Genomic DNA, 21342 nt, shown 5'->3' with positions numbered 1-21342 from the left:
GCAGAAGTGGGCTAGTACCGATTCCTACCAAGGGAAAGGTTGCAGGAAACTAGTGAGTTTAGATTCGATAGTGGAGCTGAAAAGACACAAGATTGCTTTCCCACACATCCCACAGTCAAATTGAGATGTGGGCAAACTAGAGTTTTGAACTCATGTTCCACAAACCATTCCTAAGTGTTTGCAGTGTGGTAGGCCCATGATTCTGCTGAAAAAGACCACTGCTAGATATTACCGTTGTCATGAAGGAGTGTATTTGGTCTGTACAATGTTTAGCTATGCATCAAAGAAATCGCTACCAGGTCCTAATGGTTGCCAGGAGAATATTGCTCAGGGCATCACGCTGATGTTTTTCTTTTCATTTTGCATCCTGGTACGATCTCTTCCCCAGGTAAGAGATTAACATGTAGCTGGCTGTCCACACGATAATGAATGCAATTCATCAGACTAGACCACCTTCTTCCACTGCTTCATGGTCAGTCTAGATTTGTCGATTTTGAGATAGCCAGCTGGGTCAGAGTTAACCATCATAATTTCGTCCTCTTGCACTTGCTCATTTTTCTTAACTTCAACTGCCATAACTTACTTGCTGCCATACATCCTACCCCTTGACAGGCTCCAGTTATGATCTGTTCCAAGCTACAAAAATCACCACAAATTCTGAACGTGGAAGTCCAGGCTCAATGTATAATTACATTTCCATCCAAGTTACCACAGTTAATGTGCTGCACCTGTAATGTGCAATAAGAAACCACACAAAGGAGAGGTTGGACCGGGGGGCAAGGCCTTAGGGGAGGCCAGCATGCCGGGGGGTTTGGTTTAGGGAGACCCGGGCCTGGGTTGGGTAATTTGAGTGCTAGTGGGGGTGGGCTTAAAAAAAGGGATAAATAGGTGGGAGCGGGAAGAAGACTGGGCCATTTTAGGTAACTGGAGAAGCTGACCGGTACCTCTGTAGTCATCCCTTACCTTTAGGATGGCTCAGCTTGAGGCTCTACTGACTGAGCTGCGGGCAGCTGCTGATGTCCGTGGGGTAGTATGGGTGCAGGAGCAGCTTCAGGGGCTCCTACGGGGGGCAGCTGGGACACCAGTCTCACTTCAGCCTTGTTCTCACCTCCGGCGGCAGGCCCAGCCGCCGGAGTGCCTCGGTCCGGATCAACCCCCTAGAGTCCAGCGCCGCATACGGAGCCCCTCAAGGGACCATTCTCGCCAGAAGGCAGCGAACCAGGCTTCTGCCCGTGTGTCTCAGAATCCACAGGGTAGGCGGGACTCACTGGGTGGCCGGGTCTGGTCACCCCTACCTTCATTGGTGACCAGCAGCGTTGGAGAGGGACCAGGAGCGGCGGGCTCCCCTCTTAGGTCAAGTGGGGGGGGGGCCCCTCTGCAGCACAAATATGGCGGCCGGATCAGAGATGCTGCGGGCCATGTGGCAGAATGCAGCAGGCTCTTCCCCTGTGAGCAGCATGAAGCTGGCTCCGCCTCCTTTCCTTTACAGGAGCGACTGTTGTACCGTCCCTGGCATGGGAGATGCTGGGGGACCTGGGAGTGAAGAGTTGTCACCAGGATCTTCAGGGACTACGCAGAGGAGGGATCGGCTGGACTGATCTGCGTTGATGAGATAACAGCACCCAGGCGGCCAGGTGAGAAATTGGGGAACTGTATTGCCCTTTATGTCAGGTTCTGGGGGTGGGGGAAGGAGTTAGGGTACTTTCACACTTCGGTTTTAGGTTGCACAAGATGACAGACTTTACCAAGTCGTTTCTGGTTGGTCGCACGCTTAAGGGGTGGCGGCGGCTGTAGGTATGGGAGGATGGGTGTCGTCCAGTTTCTTTTCCATTCCTTCTGGATTTAGGGGAGCAAGTATCAGGGGTTTGCAGTTCTTTATGGGAAACGCATTTATATCGGTTAGAGTTTTCTTGAGGTTGAGGGAGCTTGTTTCTCCTACGATTCAGCAGGTTGGGGGATTGCTTGCAGAAGATGTTAACCTCTTCACGGATAGGTCAGAATTCTGCATCAGTTGGTCACAGACTGATGTGGAAGGGAAGGTATGCAAGATAGTGTTGTATGCGATTCCCGGTCGTTTAATGTGCCCAATGCAGTGTTTGAGGGAATATGAGGTGAAAAAAAAAAAAAAAAAAAAAAAAAAAAAAAAAAGGAGGTTTTGCCTTAGTTAGTGCATATGGATGGGTCATTTCTGTTCCGTTCCCAGTTTACAGCAATCTTTTGGAGATGCTTGGATCGTTTGGGGGTTGGGAGTTTTGGTTATGCTAGTCACTCGTTTCAGATAGATGCGGCGACGGAGGCTGAACGATGGGGGGGGGGGGGGGGGACAGATTGTAGGGCGGTGTGGTAGCCTTGTTTTGTCATAAGGGGAGCATAGTTGCATTTTTGCTCCTTGGTTTTTCTCTTTTGCAGGCGCAGTACCAGCCCTAGTGTGGATCCTGGGACACTCGCATGTTTTTTGGGGAGCTTTACAGGAATTTGTGTGGCCGGACGGTCAACAGCTGGTCCTTTCTCGATCGGAGTTGGTGGTAAGGTGGCTGGCAGGGGGATTTCTTTTTTGGGTGGGGGGGGTGGGGTTACGGGAGGTTCACAGTTTGTCAGGTTAGATAGGGCTCCAGATATTTTAGTGTTACACATAGGGGGTAATTATTTGGGGGCACGGCCTTTTAGGGAGTTGGTAAGGGACATAAAATTTGACATGCTTAGGTTGTGGGCTTTGTACCCGAAGTTTGTGACCGTGTGGTCCGACATCATCCTGCGTAGGGTATGGTGTGGTGCTCGCTCAATCGAGGCTGTGAATAGGGCCCATTATAAGGTTAATCGGGTGTTTCATGGTGCGGAATGGGGCAGTGGCGGTTTGGCACGGGGAATTAGAAAAAGGCCTTGGTTTTTTTTTGACGGGAAGACGGAGTACATCTAAAAGCAGTTGATAGACATGTGGTGTCTGGCCCTATGAGAAGGTATTGAGACAGCACTGGGTGTATGGAGGGACGCGCAGACTTAAGGGTGGTCAAGTCTGCGCACTGGTGGCGGGGGGGGGGGGGGGGGTCCTTGGTTTTGGAGAAAAGGGCTGGTAGGAATTAGGGGAGGGGTCCACGGTTGGGGCTGGACTCCCATGATTGGTGGTTGGTTCTGGTGGAGTTAAGTGGCCATCAGTGGTGCCTCTGAGCTGGCGCTCATCGGCTGGGGGCAAGATGCCCTACCCCAGACGGGATGATATCATTGTTTGGGGCTTCAAAGACCTCTTCCTGTATTTTATGTTATATGTTATACATATGGGTATTGTTCATATGTCATTGCATATAGATTACTGGAATATTATGTTATGTTTTAAATAGGTTATGTATATGTTAAATAAAGCTGCTGCTGTGGCCAATATTAATCCAACCTGGGGTCTGTGTCTTTTTGGGTTGGTGGGGGAATGGTATTGGGTCTATTTGGTTTGGTTAAGTTAAGTGCATATGGGCTCAGGTAAGCAATGGAGGGTCCAGCGGAGAATAACCAATACTACCGTCAAGTACAGGGACAACCCAGCAATTAGCCTTAATGGCTCACACACATGTATAATGGCATCCTAAGGGCTCATGTACACGACCGTGTCCGTACCGTGGTCCTCAAACCACAGTTCCTCAAAATACGCATATCTTCCGTGCACGCTCGAATTCTTCGCATTCCTATTACAGAATACGGACAAGAAGTGGACATGGTCTATAATTTACAGAATGGACATATGGTTCTGCACAGCACACGAATGACATCCGAGTGCTGTTTTGCAGTTTTTTTGTGAACCTATAAAAATGAATGGGTCCATGTGCAATTTTCAAAATATGCGGATTGGACATGGAAACAAAATACAGTAGTGTGCATGAGCCCTAAGCATTATGGCTCAGTGTAAAGCAAGTGTGGGTCTTCCAGCTGACTGATAGCATCTAAGCACTGATTTTTTGGGGGACAAACCATAAAAACCTGATTACATGAGCTCCCTATGTACTTTATATGGACTGATGGATTACATTTGTTCTGTAAGGACAGATTGAAAATATTGAGAGTACTCAAATTGAGTGGGGAATGCATTAAACAGAAAGCCTTAAATCGGTGCTCTAAGTGCCAGGCATTGTGTAATACTTCAGATTCATTGTCTGGAGTGGCAGTGCACATGTAACAGAAAAAGCATTGTGCAGCAGTGACCCATTCAAATGACTTGTTTAACCCCCTTTGGTGATCATTGGAAAGCCTGGCTACTCATCTCTGCCAGGATTCCAGCACATGAAGACCATAGCGAGATACAGAATGAACAGCACAATACACAGCAACTCAACCAAGAGTGACTAATGATTGCTTCCCCCGGTACACGTTCCAGCTCATTGCCCAGAAGCAGGTGACGCACAATATAGACATCTACAGCTGTGTCCCCTCACACTCAAGGCATCAGAGGAACAATTCAAAACCCTGTGAATAGACTTATTTATACACAAACACTACAGCGCAACCAGCACCCTGCAGCAGTCGCAGTGTACCAAGTCACTATTCTCTGGAGCACGGAGACAGGAGCAGGAATTTTGGCAGCTAGAAGCACTATCATAATTAAAGGCCACTTGAGACAAACACTAAATTAATATAAAAAAAAAACTAAAAAAAAAACCCCACAGTATTAGGTTTAGTGTTGAGTGAACCCGAACTGTAAAGTTCGGGTCCGTACAGAACTTTACGATTTTTGGTACCCGGATTTTTGCCGGAAAAGTTTGGGTTTGAGTTTGGTGTTCAGGCATTTAATAAAGCTTATTGAAAGGTTGCAGGGCAGCCAATCAACAAGATTTTAAGCTGTGTGCCCTTAGAAGCCATCACAGCCATGCCTACTAATGGCATGGCTGTGATTGGCCGGTGCATCATGTGACCCAGCCTCTATATAAACTGGACCACATGTAGCACCGCCCATCAGCTCAGTAGTGAAGGGACAGAAAGCAGGCAGCTGATGTGAGGGACAGTGTTGGTGTGATTTTTTGGTGGGTGCAATACACCTTTGCATAAAATTCATACATCTGGCTGTTAATTCTGTGGGTGACCTACAGCGATTTTTGTACTTTGTACCCCTGACACACAAATATAATAGTTAATCCGCCTGTTAGTTTGGTGCACGTCATATACCCATTTATTGCGTGAAGTACACCTGCACTGCATATGTGACAGGGAAAATAATATAGTTAGTTCAGTGGGTGACCTCAAAGAACGAGGGGAGCATCAAATAAGGGCTGTGGCCCTGGTCGTGGTGCTGCTGGTGTAGCTCCTGTTGCAGGGAGAGGATGTGGTCAATCTGTGCCAGCTACACGCCCAAATGAAGGCGACAGAACGTTCGTTATTTTGTAGGCCTGAATACCGGTGTACAAATGGTGAGGCCAGAACTAGTAGAGGTGGTAGTAGATTGGGTGGCTGACAGTACCTCCAGTTCCTTCACATAGTCTCCCACCCGGTCCCCTGCTGAAAGCGCAGAATTGGCACCTGCAGCCCATGGCCATCTGTCTTCCACCTCACCCCCTTGCAAATCCGCCAAGCAGTCTCTTATGCTTTTTGATGACTCTGCTGACAGGGTTTCTGAGGGCCGTCCACATAGCCCTGCTCCAGAAGTGGAAGAGTGAGTGCACCGATGCCCAACCACTTAGGTTTCAGGATGAAGGACCACCGCAGCACATCTTTGATGACGACAAAGCACAGGTACCAACTGCGGCGGCTATCTGCAGTGTGCAGACCGACAAAGAGGGATGGGGTGAAGAGTGGGTGGAAGATGATGTGGAGGATGATTAGGTCCTAGACCCCACATGGAATCAAGGTCATGCAAGTGACGTGTGCAGTTCGGAGGAAGAGGTGGTCGTCACACAGCACCAGCCGCACAGCAAAAGAGGGAACAGTGTGCAAAAGCAGAGTGGCCGTCCCCTAGCCAGTACGCTTGCTATTGCACACCGCACCAGGGACAGAGCACACCAATTCCAGCTCCAAGGAGTTCCCTGGCGTGGCAGTTCTTCAGACAATGTGCTGACGACAAAATGCGAGTGGTTTGCACGCTGTGCAATCAGGGCCTGAAGCGTGGCATAAATGTTCTAAACCTGACCACCATCTGCATGACCAGGCATCTAAATGCAAAGCACGAGCTGCAGTGGAGTAAACACCTCAAAAACCACAAAAGGCATAGCATCCTGACTGAATCTTGACCCATTCATTTCTATAGGTCTGTGTACATGAGCAGCAATTTTTTCACATAGAAATGGCTCCATAGAAATGAATGGGGCTTGCATTAAAAATGGAAGGCATCCGGATGCGATGCATTTTTCACTGATTGCCATGCAATGTAGAGTCTTCCTCTTCAGTTTTCCCTCATGCAAGTCAAAAGCGCATGCAATCCAGAAACAACTTGAACGGGGGGGAAAAAAATGAAAACAATTAACACAATCACAGAAAAAAAACTAACGGAACGTGTGTGCAAAACCATCCGTTTTTACCTGAACAATCCGTATCCCTCATGTGAAAGAGGCCATAAAGGGCTTTTTTTGGGCTTTTAATATTGATTACCTATCCGCAGGATATCAGATCGGTGGGGGTCCTACACCCAGCACCCCTGCTGATCAACTGTATGAGGAGACCGCGTGAGATGTGTGCACGTCCCCCCTCTCTCTTCCTTCTGCTGCTATGGCTAAGGCAAAGCAGCAGTGAGCAGGAAGAGAGCACGTGCACACTGAGCGCACCTTCCCTTCATACAGCTGATCAGCGGGGGGGGGGGGGGGGTGTCGGACCCCCACCAATCTGATATTGATGTCCTATCCTGAGGATAGGTCATCAATAGTATAAGCCTGGAGAACCCCTTTAATATCGGAAGAAAAATGAATATCGTAATGGTCTCTTTTCTGGACTGGAAACTCTTTCGTAAATGGAGCCGCAAATTTTTTTTGCCCAAAGTCCCATTCATTTAAATGACTGAATAATAGAAGAGTAGTCTTGCAGGATGCTGCAAATTTCTCGGCTGGGTTAGTTCTGGGTGCTGTCCATTTTAAATGCAGCAAGCACCCGGATGGACATCTCTTCCCACTGAAATTGGCCTTGGGTTTGTACTTTGGGTTTCCAAGAGAGGTCACTGCTGAAGCCAGTGCTTGGTTGAAGTGGAGCCATGCCCGTGAGGAAGTAAATATGCAATGGACATCTTTGAGTCTGTGTGCAGGGCTGGAGCAGTGAGGAGCAGGTATGTATGAATTTGCTCACAGTGGAGGCAAGCTGCAGGCATCAGTGTATATTTATTTATTCCCAGACATCCCCTTACAGCTTCATCATTTACTAATCATTCAAATAAAAAGGTAAAAAAGATGAAACCAATGTTCAAAAACAATGCAGACCTAATCTAAGGCATAACTTCAAGCTTCTGGAAGCCAGTTCTGGAGCCCCACCTACCATGTTCCAGTTATAACACTGGTGTCTTCTGTAGCAGAGGGGCCTTGGGCACCCTCATGCTTGTGCACCTTCTATAACCATGCCTATAACACATCATAAAATGGCAGTCTAGATAAACACTTTCCAACCTGTGAGACTATACAGCGAAGGTATAAAAGAGTAATGTATGAATTATAGGCAAGCCAACTAATGGTTAACACTTTCAACCACTAGAATACACCATCATTAATCAAGTGCACCCACCATTGTTGGTAGTAACATTCACGCCAACAAAATGAAGGTGCTTTGGCAGGAGAAAATATACCAGCCATCAGCATTCATCAGATTATTTGGCCAGTCTCCACTGGTGTTCTGCCCAAGAGTAGTCATACTGCCAACCCAGCAGTATGGACATTCACCCAACACAATTTCCACACCCATTACCCTAAGGGTTCTCACCATGTGTAAAGAGAAGGTGCACATATGCTCCCATCTTCTACATAAAGTCCGACTTACCGCCAATCCTTGCATTGTATGCGATGCCTACAATACAGTAGGAGTTATTTGCAGATGCTGCCACTTCACCAGCACAACGAGTGCCATGCCTAAAAAATAGGAGGTGGGGGTGGAAGAGAGAAGAACGACAGTTACATTGCATGTGAACACATGTTAAATTTACAGAGCACTGCTCTTCTGCCAAGTGTTTGTTCACATTAGGGTCATGGCTCCTGCTCTTAATGGATGCATGACAGCTTTAGAGTATGTCCACATGTGACATAAAAAGCAGAGGGAAAAATGAGAAATTACCCACACACACTAAAATCTACCAACATTCAAATTTAATAAGGATTTTCTGCAGATCTCACGCCAAGCATTGCAAAAGGGTAAAATCCATAGTGAAAACCCACAGCATAAATGGACGTGCTGCATCACATCTATGTTTGAGATATCATTAACTTTGCTGCTACTGTAATACACTGTTAGATCGATTTATCAATATTGGTGCAAAGGAAAACTGGCCCATAGCAGCCAATCAGATTGATCCCTTCATTTTCCAAAGGAGCTCTGAAAAATGAAAGGTGGAACCTGATTGGTTGCTATGGGCAACAGTAAGTTTTTCTTTGCACATTCTTGATAAATAGCTGTGTATTATCTGCCCACACTTCATCAGCAGAAAAACCACAGTCTATATGCCACAAGTGGACGTACCCTTAAACCATCCAATGAATCTTATTAACCTGTAATTGTTTCATCAGTTTTCTGCAGTACTGTATAACATACCACGCTGTTCTTGCCACCCAAAACACAGACTGTGATGGAGTCGAGACCAGCAGTGGTGTAAAACACACCTTAAAGGGGTTATCCGAGACAAAAAAATAAAAAATAAAAAAATAATAAAAAAAAAAAATGTACCCCATATGCCCGGGCCCCTCACACAATATACTTGCCTGGCTCCCCGCACTGCCGCTGCTGCCTTTCCCGTGCGCGGATGAAAACATCCGGTGTCGAGGGGGAGCAGCCAAGCCAATGGCAGGCGGGGAGGGGGCCGAGCCTCTCTAGCATCACGGGTGACATTAGGGAGGCTCGTCCCTGTCACCGCCTGCCATTGGCTGCCTCCGACACTGGATGCTTGCATCTGCACACGGGGAGAAGCAGCAGTGGCGGTGCAGGGAGCCAGTTTAGTATATTCAGTGTGAGGGGCCCGGGCATATGCGGTACATTTTTTAGTCTGATAACCCCTTTGAAGGGGTTGTTTCACTTCAGCCGATGGCATTTATTATGTAGAGAGTTAATACAAGGCACTTACTCATTTGTAAGAAAATCGATGAGAAAATCCAGCTCTTTTAAACGTGAAAAACACTATTGATGCGGTAAAAACGTTCCAATCCTCATACGTAAGAAACCATCTACGCGTTTCGGACCCTCATGTTTCAGTCATAGCAGCGTGCACCGGCGCATTGGGATGTGCTGACCAACCCCTCTTGTGTTTCCCTTGTATTTTGCACTGGATAAAGCTTAGCCTGCTCCTTCCCACTCACTGGAAGCCCCTGTCACCAGGAGAGGTATGGAGTGGGTAGTGGACTCGGCATGCATGTTGGTACTTGCATCCCCTGTATTCAATGGAGGCCATTCATGGCACTTAACAGGTAGAACTTCGTGTTAAGTTCCCGTCTTACAGAGAGTGCCCTGACGTGCAGCAGATGGGCTCAAATATTTGGTACAAAATGTATTTGCCAAGCATCTCTACTTTATTAGCATAGCATTATATTATGTTTGTGTACTTTATTTGGTTCGCAGAGAGCTGTTGCATTATATGTTGTGTTTTATGTTTCGGTCCTTAATCATGACAGGTCACGATTAAGGACCAAAACATGAGGGTCCGAAACGCGTAGATTGTTTCTTGCGTATGAGGATTGGAAAGTTTTTACCACAGCAATAAAGTGTTTCCTGTTTGAAAGAGCTGGATTTTCTCATCGATTTTCTTACAAGTCCCAAGTAACAGCCGTGTCCAGGCTGGCGTCCGTGCTCACAACAGGTGCGACAGGCGAGAGCTGCAAATTTCTATTTTCATTGAAGGCACTTACTAATGTACTGATATTCTCCATATTGCCTCCTTTGCTGGCTTGATTCATAACCCCCCCCCCCCCATCACATTATACACTGCTCGTTTCCATGGTTACAACCACCTGTAATCCAGCAGCCGTGGCCGTGCTTGCACACTATAGGAAAACGCACCGGCCTATGCACACTCCCACAGTATCCATCACCAGAAAGGCTAGCGCTTTTTCCTACCGTGTGCAAGCATGGCCACGGCTGCTGGTTTACAGTGTGGTTATAACACCAGGATATGTTGTTATCTTGACCCTGCCTTTAGCAGCATACTTGCCACATGTATTTCATCGGTGGACTGCAGGAGTGCCGAATATCACAACCATACCTCAGCTCTCTCCTGACCCCTCTATACTAATGCATGATCGGCCAGATATGCATTTGTCCAGAACAGAGGGAGGGGGAGAAAATCATGTGATTTGCAAGACCTCTAGTGCAGCGAGCCTGCAGGGGAGGAGGGGAGTGGTAGTAGTGGAATTGATAGGTGTAGCAGTGTTTTACGGTGGCTGTCCGCACACTAGTACTCCCCAGGGCTGTGTAGTGAATAGAAGGAGCTTCCTTTATTCCCATGGGGCACACCCTGGACCTTTTCCTGCCTTGTGTTGGGTGGGGTGCCTTGATGTTAAGTAGACGGGTGCAATGCAGGAGGGCAGATGTAGAGAACGGCAGATGGTGGAGCCGGTGACCAGGCCCGTTTGTTACAATAAAGTCTCTCTTCACTGAATCGATGATGGGAGCAGTAGTAGTAGGTAGCAGCAAATGCCACAGTTCCAAAGTAGGCAGGAATGATTGTGATAGTAGTACTCCCTGCCCCCCTCTCTCTCTCTATCCAATTACACTTTGCAGACTCTCCAAATATCCACAGACAGGCGAATCTATTGTGATTAACTCTTTCTGCACTTCCCAAGCAGTAAATTCTTATTGCCATACACAAGCGGTACTTGGCCTTCATGTTCTAGACATTCCCTCAGGGGTAAATCTCTCAGGGGTAGTCTGTCAGTTAAGTTGTTCTCTGGTAGCGTTTCAGTCGCAGGAATATTGTTTTCCAGATGACGCTACTCTTTGGGCCGATTTGGCAGGAGCTCACAAATGTAGGTCCTGACTCTAGCTGTGCTCAACTAATGGTCTCTACTAGCCAAGGGGAAGGACCAGCCCATAACCCTGGAAACTAGGCTAAGGGGTTCCTGTGGATGGGGATAAGTGCATGTCATGAGAAAGACCATTTTAGAGTCATCAGCAACCTCCTCTACTTCTAAGAGATTATTACAATAATTTATGGCTAAAAATCGCTAAAAGAGAACAATTCTTTAAAGCCGACTGTGTGCCTGCAAAACTCCGTTAAAGGGAACCTGTCACCATGAAAATGTAATGTAGACCGCAGGCAGCATGTTGTATAGCATGAACCGTTTTGTTGGAAAAGGTTCAGTAAAACTTGTAATTTATACATTTAAATTCCTGCACATTCTGGGAATTCTGTCAAGGAAGCGATGGACAGTGACTGAGCGATGATAGCAGTCCATCACTGATAGGACCGCCTTGACTTCAAAGCCCAGAATGAGCAGGAAATAAATGATTGCAATACAAGTTAGGCCTCATGTACACGACCGTTGTTGTGTTCCGTGATCCGTTTTTGTTTCCGTATGTCTTCCTTTATTTTTGGAGGAACTCCAGATATGAAGGAAAGTAATAAAAAAAAAAATCTATGTCAAGTTTGCCATGCAAATGATAGGAAAAAAACGGACACGGACGACAATCTTGTGTGCCTCCGCGTTTTTTAATGGTCCCATTGACTTGAATGGGTCCGCGAACCGTTTTATGTGAAAAAAAAAAATATAGGACAGGTTATTTTTTTTGACAGACTGAAACCACGGATCACGGACGCGGAGGATAAACAGTGCATTAGCCGAGTTTTCAACTGACCCATTGAAAGTCAATGGGTCCGCAGGAAATCACGAAAAACGGAACAACGGACACTGAATGAAACAACGGTCGTGTGCATGAGGCCTTAGGGGGAGTTTACATAACAGTTTCATTTTCCGTTCTTCTGATCAGTCAGGATCCTGTTGCATCAGTTGGCATCTATTTGAGCCATTTCTGTCTGAGATTTTTTTTTTTTTTATACAGAATAAAATACAGAAGATCTTGGATGGAAATGGCTCAAACTGATGCCAACAGATGCAACAGGATCAGTTTTTTTTCTCTCTCTGCTGACGGATCAGATGAACGGATAATGAAATCGAGACAAACTCCCCCTTAGGGTTCATGCACACCATTATAGGTATTTTGAGGTCTGCAAAAATGGATCCGCAAAAAATACAGATGACATCCATGTGTATTCAGTATTTTGCCGAACGGAACAGCTGGCCCCTAATAGAATAGTACTATCCTTGTCCGTATTGCAGACAAAAATAGGACATTTGGCGGAACGTACATACGGAAACGGAATGCACATGGAGCAACTTCTGCTTTTTTGTGGAACTATTAAAATGAATGGTTCAGCACACGGTCCGCATAAAAAAACAAAAAACTGAGCAGACACGGAAAGAAAATACTTTTGTTTGCATGAGCCCTTCTACTGAATCTTTTCCCATAAACCTGTATATCAGTCTGCTCCGCTCCTCCTGCTCTATATCCTGCTGCCTGCAGATTACACTGCATTTTCATGGTGAGCTTCCCTTTAAGTGATGCTACCCACACTACACATTACACTAGTAGACTAGTTGTTTAGAAAACTAGACCTATTATTACTTTTGTTGATTTTATCAGGATGGTTCAGTGGTATCAAACATGAAATTCACACAGCAAGTTTACCATATGGTATTTCCAAATTCAAAATGTGTAAAACTTCACACTAATCGGAAAACACTTCAGTTTTCAATTACCTTTTTTGTGTGACCATCACAGCTTTCTGAAGCGACTCGCTTCTAAGCTGCATGGCTAATACACACACTGGGTTATTTACCACTTGATAGCCACAACAGTAACGTTGAGAACCTGAACGATCTATGCACTGTCCACTTTGTCAGCGCAAGGCTGGACTCCCAGAGCATTTTAACACTTATTGCATTTACTTCAAAAATACTGCGTTCAGATGCCTCTGCAGCAAGATCCTGCCATTTCAAAAGGCAAAATGCATTAGATACGCCATTTTCCTAGCGCCATTTCTCTGTAGGACTTTAAAACCAGTAGGAAAAAAAAAACATGTGTACAAAATATGGCACCATAAAAAAAGGCCATTAATACACTTAAAATGCAAGCAGTTTTTTATATTGCAAAAAATAAATGAAGGATCCCTTGGAGGTACCATTATGATAACCAGAATACAGGAATACAATACGCACTTATTTTCATTGCTGGCATCATATCTTGGACTTGGGTCCTGATCATCCCCATTCACATCATGGCTCGCAAATGGATCCTAAAAAAGAAATAAGGCACGATACATTCATTATAAACAAACAGGGACGGACTGGAAGCTTAAAGTTGCCCTGAAAAAAAAAATAATAATTTGCCCCATGTTGGGGTCATATCCAAATTGACAGAAAGTGGGGCCAGCAATAACTTTGTGCAACACAAAATACCACCCCAGCAGAACCAAATACCACGGTGCAGCACAGAATACTGTTGCCCCTCTGCCGTATTCAACTGTATCACCGTCCTGAGGATGGCGATACAGTTAAAGGGATTATCCAAAACTATAAACTCCCCCCCCCAAATATGCCGGGCCTCACACATTGAAAATACTTACCCCGCTCCGCCGCTGTTTCTCCCTCCCGGACACCAGATGTTTTAATCCCTGCACGGAGAGAAGCAGCAGCGGCAGTGCATATTCTGTGTGAGGGGCCTGGCATATGAAGGGGGGGGGGGGGCCCAGTTCATAGTTTCGGATAACCCCTTTAAATTCAGAAGGGGATGTAAGTACCTGATGCTCCTAGCATTAATTAATGCAGAGATCATCAGATTGTTATGTATCTGGCTGGTGGCTATGAGGAAGTCTCGGGCAGCCCCCTGGGCATTGGCCCACCGGAAAGTTTCCCTGTACAGTCCATGGCCAGTCTGACCCTGAAAACAAACTTCTATGTCCTCATGTACACATGGTGCCTCACAAAATTAAATTGGGTGGTGACTTTTGATGAAAAAATAAATAAGTCTGTCTCACCATACTATATTAGTACTTATTACTAGGTACCTGTAGCCTCAAGGTATCTGCCTAGATGGCTTACTCAAAAACATCTGAGGGAGATTTATCAAACTGGTGTAAAGTAGAACTAGATTAATTAACCATAGCAACCAATCAGATTTTAACTTTCATTTTCCAAAGGAGCTCTGAAAAATGAAAGGTGTAAGCCGATTGGTTGCTATGGCCAACTAAGCCAGTTTTCCTATACAACCAGTTTTGATAAATCTACCGCAGAATGCTGTGTAAAACCAGAAATCTTAACATCACTGGCAGGATTTCTTTTTTTATTCTAGTCTCATCTAGTCACCTGGCAAACATAACCCAAAGCAAAGTAGTTTCAAACGGAGGATGAAATTCATAATTGTGTTTAAAGAGGACCTGTCATGAGGTACAAACTGATGTGCAGCCAGCATGTTATAGGACAGGAGATTGTTATAGGCGGTTTATGGGAAAAGTAGCTTAAGAGTCTCAACCACTGAATGACAGCCGTCCCTTTATGAGCGTGCCTACCATGCCAGATGCCCACTGGACTGTGAAGCCTGGAGAAAGCAGGGATTTCTATCAATAAAAGATAGTTATCTTGAATACGTTTCCACAAAATTATATCTCAATCCGCTCAGCATCTCCTACTGTAGGAAATGCTGCCTGCAGATCAGACCGTATCTAACATGACAGGTTCCCTTTAAATTTCTACTTCACAGCCCTCAGAAGTCCCATCCAGAACAGAGCAAGTTCAAAAATGACGACAATATTTCATATTTTCACTTTATTGACTCCTGACCCACATGATCGCACATAACATGCAGACATACTCACATAATTGTGGATAAGATCCGGGTGATTTTTCTCAACGCCGTCATCCAGGATACTCACAACCACATTTTTACCAGTGTAGCCTCTCTGCCAAGCAGCCATTACGTTCATTTCGGACCTGCAGCGGCTGCTCTTATCACTACAATGCTGGAAAATAGTAAAACATGTCAGCAGAATATACTGGGGCGGATTTGCCAACTCTGTGGGTGGCATGAACTTTGGAGCGGCTGTCTAGACCTGCACCAGATTTATCACAGGGGCTCAGGCTTGATGATACATGTGGTGCACTCCATCCCGCTAATGCCCACTCCCATTTCAAGCAGGTAAAAAAATAAAAAAAAAATTGGACAAACCCTAGTAGCACCAAATTGCACCACTTTAGGCTACTTTCACACTTGCGTTCGGAGCGGATCCATCTGGTGTCTGCACAGACGGATCCGCTACTATAATGCAAACGATGGGATCCGTTCAGAACGGATCTGTCTGCATTATAGTTTAGAAAAAATTCTAAGTGTGAAAGTTAGTCAGACGGATCTGTCCAGACTTTGCATTGAAAGTCAATGGGGGACGGATCCGTTTGAAATTGCACCACATTGTGTCAACTTCAAACGGATCATTCCCCATTGACTTACATTGTAACTCTGGACGGATCTGTTTGGCTCGGCACGGCCAGGCGGACACTAACGCTGCAAGCTGCGTTCGGGTGTCCACCTGCTGAGCGGAGGCCAAACGGTGCCAGACTGATGCATTCTGGGCGGATCCGCATCCACTCAGAATGCATTGGGGCCGTACGGATCCGTTCGGGGCCGCTTGCTGAGAGCCTTCAAACGGAACTCACAAGCGGAACCCCGAAGGCTAGTGTGAAAGTAGCCTTAGACAGATTCGAGGTGCAGACACATTCATAAATTTGGGCCAGTCTATTCAGAAATGTACAGAGGAGATTTTAACAGGTGTCCTTGGCTTGTGCAATACCAATGCGCGCAAGTTGTATTATTCTAGCATATGCTCCACATTTCTTTCTCAACCCAGCTCCTGAATCCTATCCATTAAACAGGTAGTCCGCTTTTTACGACTGATGACCTATCGTCAGGATAGGTGATCAATATCAGATCAGCGCGGGGGGTGACTCCCTGCACCCCTGACAATTGGCTGTTTGAAGAGAAAGAAGTGCTCATACAAGTGCTGCCTTCTCTGCTCAACCTGTTCGCTGCAGCAATTGCAGTGGTGAGCAGGTGTAATTACAAGCATGGCGTCCCCATTCACTTCTCGTATGAGCACTGCCTTCTCTTCGCACAGCTGATCGTCAGGGATGCCGGGAGTTAGACCCCCCCCCCCATGGATCAGATATTGATGACCTATCCTGCAGGGTACAGTTCCCAATTGCCTGACTATGTTTAGGGCAATGATGGCGAACCTATGGCACGGGTGCCAGAGGCGGCACTCAGAGTCCTCTCTGTGGGCACCCGCACTGTGAAAAAAAGTCTATGGTGTACCAATATGCCTTAGACTTTTCCTGCCATTCAGCAGCGCAGGGCGCACTATGAACAGCACAGGCAGCGCACTGAATGTAGGCAGCTATTATAGCTAAATGATAAAGTACATGGAAGATATACTATATTGAACTATAGTATTCAGGTTAAATTGCTGTGTTGGCACTTTGCGATAAATATGTGGGTTTTGGGTTGCAGTTTGGGCACTCGGCCTCTAAAAGGTTTGCCATCACTGTTATAGGGGATAGTCCATTTTTATAGTTTTCTCCTAATAAAATACGGTATATTTTGTTTTCTTTCTACCGTCCTATCAGGCAGTTCAACACGTGACAGATGAATATGTGGTCATATGGCCTAGGAGAAGGCCGAGGCACTACTGCGACCGCCAGTGCCTTCTCAAACAGCTGATCTGTTGGGGTCCTGGGTGTTTGACCCTCACTGATCAGTAATAAAAAAAACTCTCGGAAAACCCCTTTAACCTAGTTTCACTATAGAGGTCTCTTACTCTGACCCTACCAAACGGAAGTACTAACACATTATTGGGTTTAATATGATCTCTAAATGCACGTAGTTCAGACTACTTAAAGTTAATTTAATTAGGACTCGTTCTACTACTCCTTGACTCATCTGGCGACCAGCAGCATGGACTCTGCACGACACTAGAATTATAGCACTGCGCAGTGTACTTACCAGATACCACATGTTAGACCAGATGGGGTCATTAAAGTACAAAAGGTTAGGGTCTAGCCGAAGGTGCCTTTTAACTCTCTTCTTTATTAGCTGCTGCTGTACCCAGTCGACCTGCATGGAAAACAAAAGTATATCGGATAAGTTATTTCTTCCAAATCGATGCGTAGACATTTGCAGCGCACAGTCACCGATCTATCACTGAACTACTTCTATGACAGTATCTATCAAGGAATAAAAAACAATTATTTTTTCCTGTTTCAATTACTGTTCAGCCTCTGCAGAAAAGCAACCGCTCTTTATTCCATGTTTAAACTCAATAAACAGGACCTAAGGGAATGGCTGACATGCTGAGAATAGAATGAGCAGCTCCTGCCCTACAGGTCTGGGAAAACGCTGGAAATCATCGGAATTTATGTTGTTTGAGGAATGACGCTCAAGCCAATACGAAAGCATCAGTTCGAGCAGCTAACATTTATATAAAAACCAGCAGTTCTATTGATTAGAAATCAAATGAACAAAAACAAATTTTATAGCAAACACATTAAAGCATAACACACAAGCCAGTCCGCTCAATGTGAAATACTGCAAAGTCGGCTTCCCCAACACGGAAACATTGAGACTAACCACCAAGCTGTGGTTAAGATTATGAAAAAAGCTGCATAAAACGTAGTAAACTAAAAGAAGTTTCTAAGAGCCATCAATTAACCCCCTATTAGGCAGAATCAAGATAAAAATAGAGGCAACATTATTTATTTGCAGTGTTCCTGTGATGTCCACCCACATGTCTCGCATGGCCAGCAGCAAAAACAGCAAGAAATTCCTTGCACATTTATGTAAAGCTCTTCACAGCAAAGAGTGGTGCAAAAATCATCATAAGTAGCTGCAGAGAAGGAACCATTATTAACCTACCTAGACCTTTTACAGGCATTATTTAAAATCCTATTTAGATCTTATAGTACAGTGTTAATTCACCCTTGCTGCACCCACCAAATTAGTAAAGAACGGTAGTGCTCCACAGCAAAGATCATTTTGGGCTATGGATGTTTGTGGCGATTTGCCCCTCTTGCCATTACACAAAGCCATTAACGCACTACTTTAGTGCACCTTGCACTGTGATTTACGCCATTTTTACACTTATACAGTTTTTTGTTATCGACATGCATTTTATATGTTTATTGTAATATACACTCACCTAAAGAATTATTAGGAACACCTGTTCTATTTCTCATTAATGCGATTATCTAGTCAACCAATCACATGGCAGTTGCTTCAATGCATGTAGGGTTGTGGTCCTGGTCAAGACAATCTCCTGAACTCCAAACTGAATGTCAGAATGGGAAAGAAAGGTGATTTAAGCAATTTTGAGCGTGGCATGGTTGTTGGTGCCAGACGGGCCGGTCTGAGTATTTCACAATCTGCTCAGTTACTGGGATTTTCACGCACAACCATTTCTAGGGTTTACAAAGAATGGTGTGAAAAGAGAAAAACATCCAGTATGCGGCAGTCCTGTGGGCGAAAATGCCTTGTTGATGCTAGAGGTCAGAGGAGAATGGGCCGACTGATTCAAGCTGATAGAAGAGCAACGTTGACTGAAATAACCACTCGTTACTACCGAGGTATGCAGCAAAGCATTTGTGAAGCCACAACACGCACAACCTTGAGGCGGATGGGCTACAACAGCAGAAGACCCCACCGGGTACCACTCATCTCCACTACAAATAGGAGGCTACAATTTGCACAAGCTCACCAAAATTGGACTGTTGAAGACTGGAAAAATGGTTTCTTGAACATGACAATGAGTTCACTGTACTAAAATGGCCCCCACAGTCACCAGATCTCAACCCAATAGAGCATCTTTGGACCGGGAGCTTCGTGCCCTGGATGTGCATCCCTCAAATCTCGATCAACTGCAAGATGCTATCCTATCAATATGGGCCAACATTTCTAAAGAATGCCATCAGCACCTTGTTGAATCAATGCCACGTAGAATTAAGGCAGTTCTGAAGGCAAAAGGGGGTCCAACACCGTATTAGTATGGTGTTCCTAATAATTCGTTAGGCGAGTATATATGTGTATGTATATGTGTATGTGTATATATATATATATATACACATACATACATATACACACACACATATATACATATACACATCAAAAGGATGAGGCAGCACTCCAGGTAAAGTGAAAATGGTGGATCTTTTATTCCCTCTGCAACGTTTCAACCGTCTCAATGCGGTCTCTCTCAAGCATATATATACAGACGTGGACAAAATTGTTGGTACCCTTTGGTCAATGAAAGAAAAAGTCACAATGGTCACAGAAATAACTTTAATCTGACAAAAGTAATAATAAATTAAAATTCTATAAATGTTAACCAATGAAAGTCAGACATTGTTTTTCAACCATGCTTCAACAGAATTATGTAAAAAAATAAACTCATGAAACAGGCATGGACAAAAATGATGGTACCCCTAACTTAATATTTTGTTGCGCAACCTTTTGAGGCAATCACTGCAATCAAACGCTTCCTGTAACTGTCAATGAGACATCTGCACCTCTCAGCAGGTATTTTGGCCCACTCCTCATGAGCAAACTGCTCCAGTTGTGTCCGGTTTGAAGGGTGCCTTTTCCAGACTGCATGTTTCAGCTCCTTCCAAAGATGCTCAATAGGATTGAGGTCAGGGCTCATAGAAGGCCACTTTAGAATAGTCCAATTTTTTCCTCTTAGCCATTCTTGGGTGTTTTTAGCGGTGTGTTTTGGGTCATTGTCCTGTTGCAAGACCCATGACCTGCGACTGAGACCAAGCTTTCTGACACTGGCTAGTACATTTCTCTCTAGAATTCCTTGATAGTCTTGAGATTTCATTGTACCCTGCACAGATTCAAGACACCCTGTGCCAGACGCAGCAAAGCAGCCCCAGAACATAACAGAGCCTCCTCCATGTTTCACAGTAGGGACAGTGTTCTTTTCTTGATATGCTTCATTTTTTCGTCTGTGAACATACAGCTGATGTGCCTTGGCAAAAACTTCGATTTTTGTCTCATCTGTCCACAGGACATTCTCCCAGAAGCTTTGTGGCTTGTCAACATGTAGTTTGGCATATTCCAGTCTTGCTTTTTTATGATTCGTTTTCAACAATGGTGTCCTCCTTGGTCGTCTCCCATGTAGTCCACTTTGGCTCAAACAACGACGGATGGTGCGATCTGACACTGATGTTCCTTGAGCATGAAGTTCACCTTGAATCTCTTTAGAAGTCTTTCTAGGCTCTTTTGTTACCATTCGGATTATCCGTCTCTTAGATTTGTCATCAATTTTCCTCCTGCGGCCACGTCCAGGGAGGTTGGCTACAGTCCCATGGATCTTAAACTTATGAAAAATATGTGCAACTGTACTCACAGGAACATCTAGTTGCTTGGAGATGGTCTTATAGCCTTTACCTTTAACATGCTTGTCTATAATTTTCTTTCTGATCTCTTGAGACAGCTCTTTCCTTTGCTTCCTCTGGTCCATGTCGAGTGTGGTACACACCATATCACCAAACAACACAGTGATTACCTGGAGCCATATATATAGGCCCAATGGCTGATTACAAGGTTGTAGACACCTGTGATGCTAATTAGTGGACACACCTTGAATTAACATGTCCCTTTGGTCACATTATGTTCTGTGTTTTCTAGGGGTACCATCATTTTTGTCCATGCCTGTTTCATGAGTTTATTTTTTTACATAATTCTGTTGAAGCATGGTTGAAAAACAATGTCTGACTTTCATTGGTTAACATTTATAGAATTTTAATTTATTATTACTTTTGTCAGATTAAAGTTATTTCTGTGACCATTGTGACTTTTTCTTTCATTGACCAAAGGGTACCAACAATTTTGTCCACGTCTGTATCTATATCTATCGCACTGTTATTGAACTGTACCTGCACTGGACTGTGGGAAGTATTAATGCATAGCCAATACTTAGAGACTTTGGGACTTTCTATCCAAGCACTGAGAAGTTCTAAATCTTCAAGAATTAGGCCTTATACACACACACACACAACAGTTATGTTTTTTGCGGTCTGCAAATTGCGGATCCACACAACACCGAAGCTGCCCGTGTGCCTTCCGCAATTTGCAGAACCGAACAGGCGGCCCATATAGGAC

General features: G+C 45.0%; 1 protein-coding gene across 2 annotated transcripts in view; it reads right to left on the bottom strand.

Annotated features, from left to right (window-relative positions):
• PCSK6 (proprotein convertase subtilisin/kexin type 6) overlaps positions 1-21342 on the bottom strand; it is a 248014-nt gene that overhangs the window by 122781 nt on the left and 103891 nt on the right. For both annotated transcript variants that reach the window (XM_044279403.1, XM_044279404.1), the window contains exons 3-6: positions 17191-17301; positions 15014-15157; positions 13359-13435; positions 7924-8012 (exon numbers count right to left, since the gene is read on the bottom strand). In XM_044279403.1, the coding sequence (XP_044135338.1) occupies positions 7924-8012; positions 13359-13435; positions 15014-15157; positions 17191-17301 (421 nt within the window). The remainder of the gene's footprint in view (positions 1-7923; positions 8013-13358; positions 13436-15013; positions 15158-17190; positions 17302-21342) is intronic.

This window comes from Bufo gargarizans, chromosome 2 (genome assembly GCF_014858855.1).
Source record: "Bufo gargarizans isolate SCDJY-AF-19 chromosome 2, ASM1485885v1, whole genome shotgun sequence".
Taxonomy (NCBI): Eukaryota; Metazoa; Chordata; class Amphibia; order Anura; family Bufonidae; genus Bufo; species Bufo gargarizans.
Note: the sequence above shows the minus strand (reverse complement) of the source record. Positions and strands in the feature narration are given on the sequence as shown.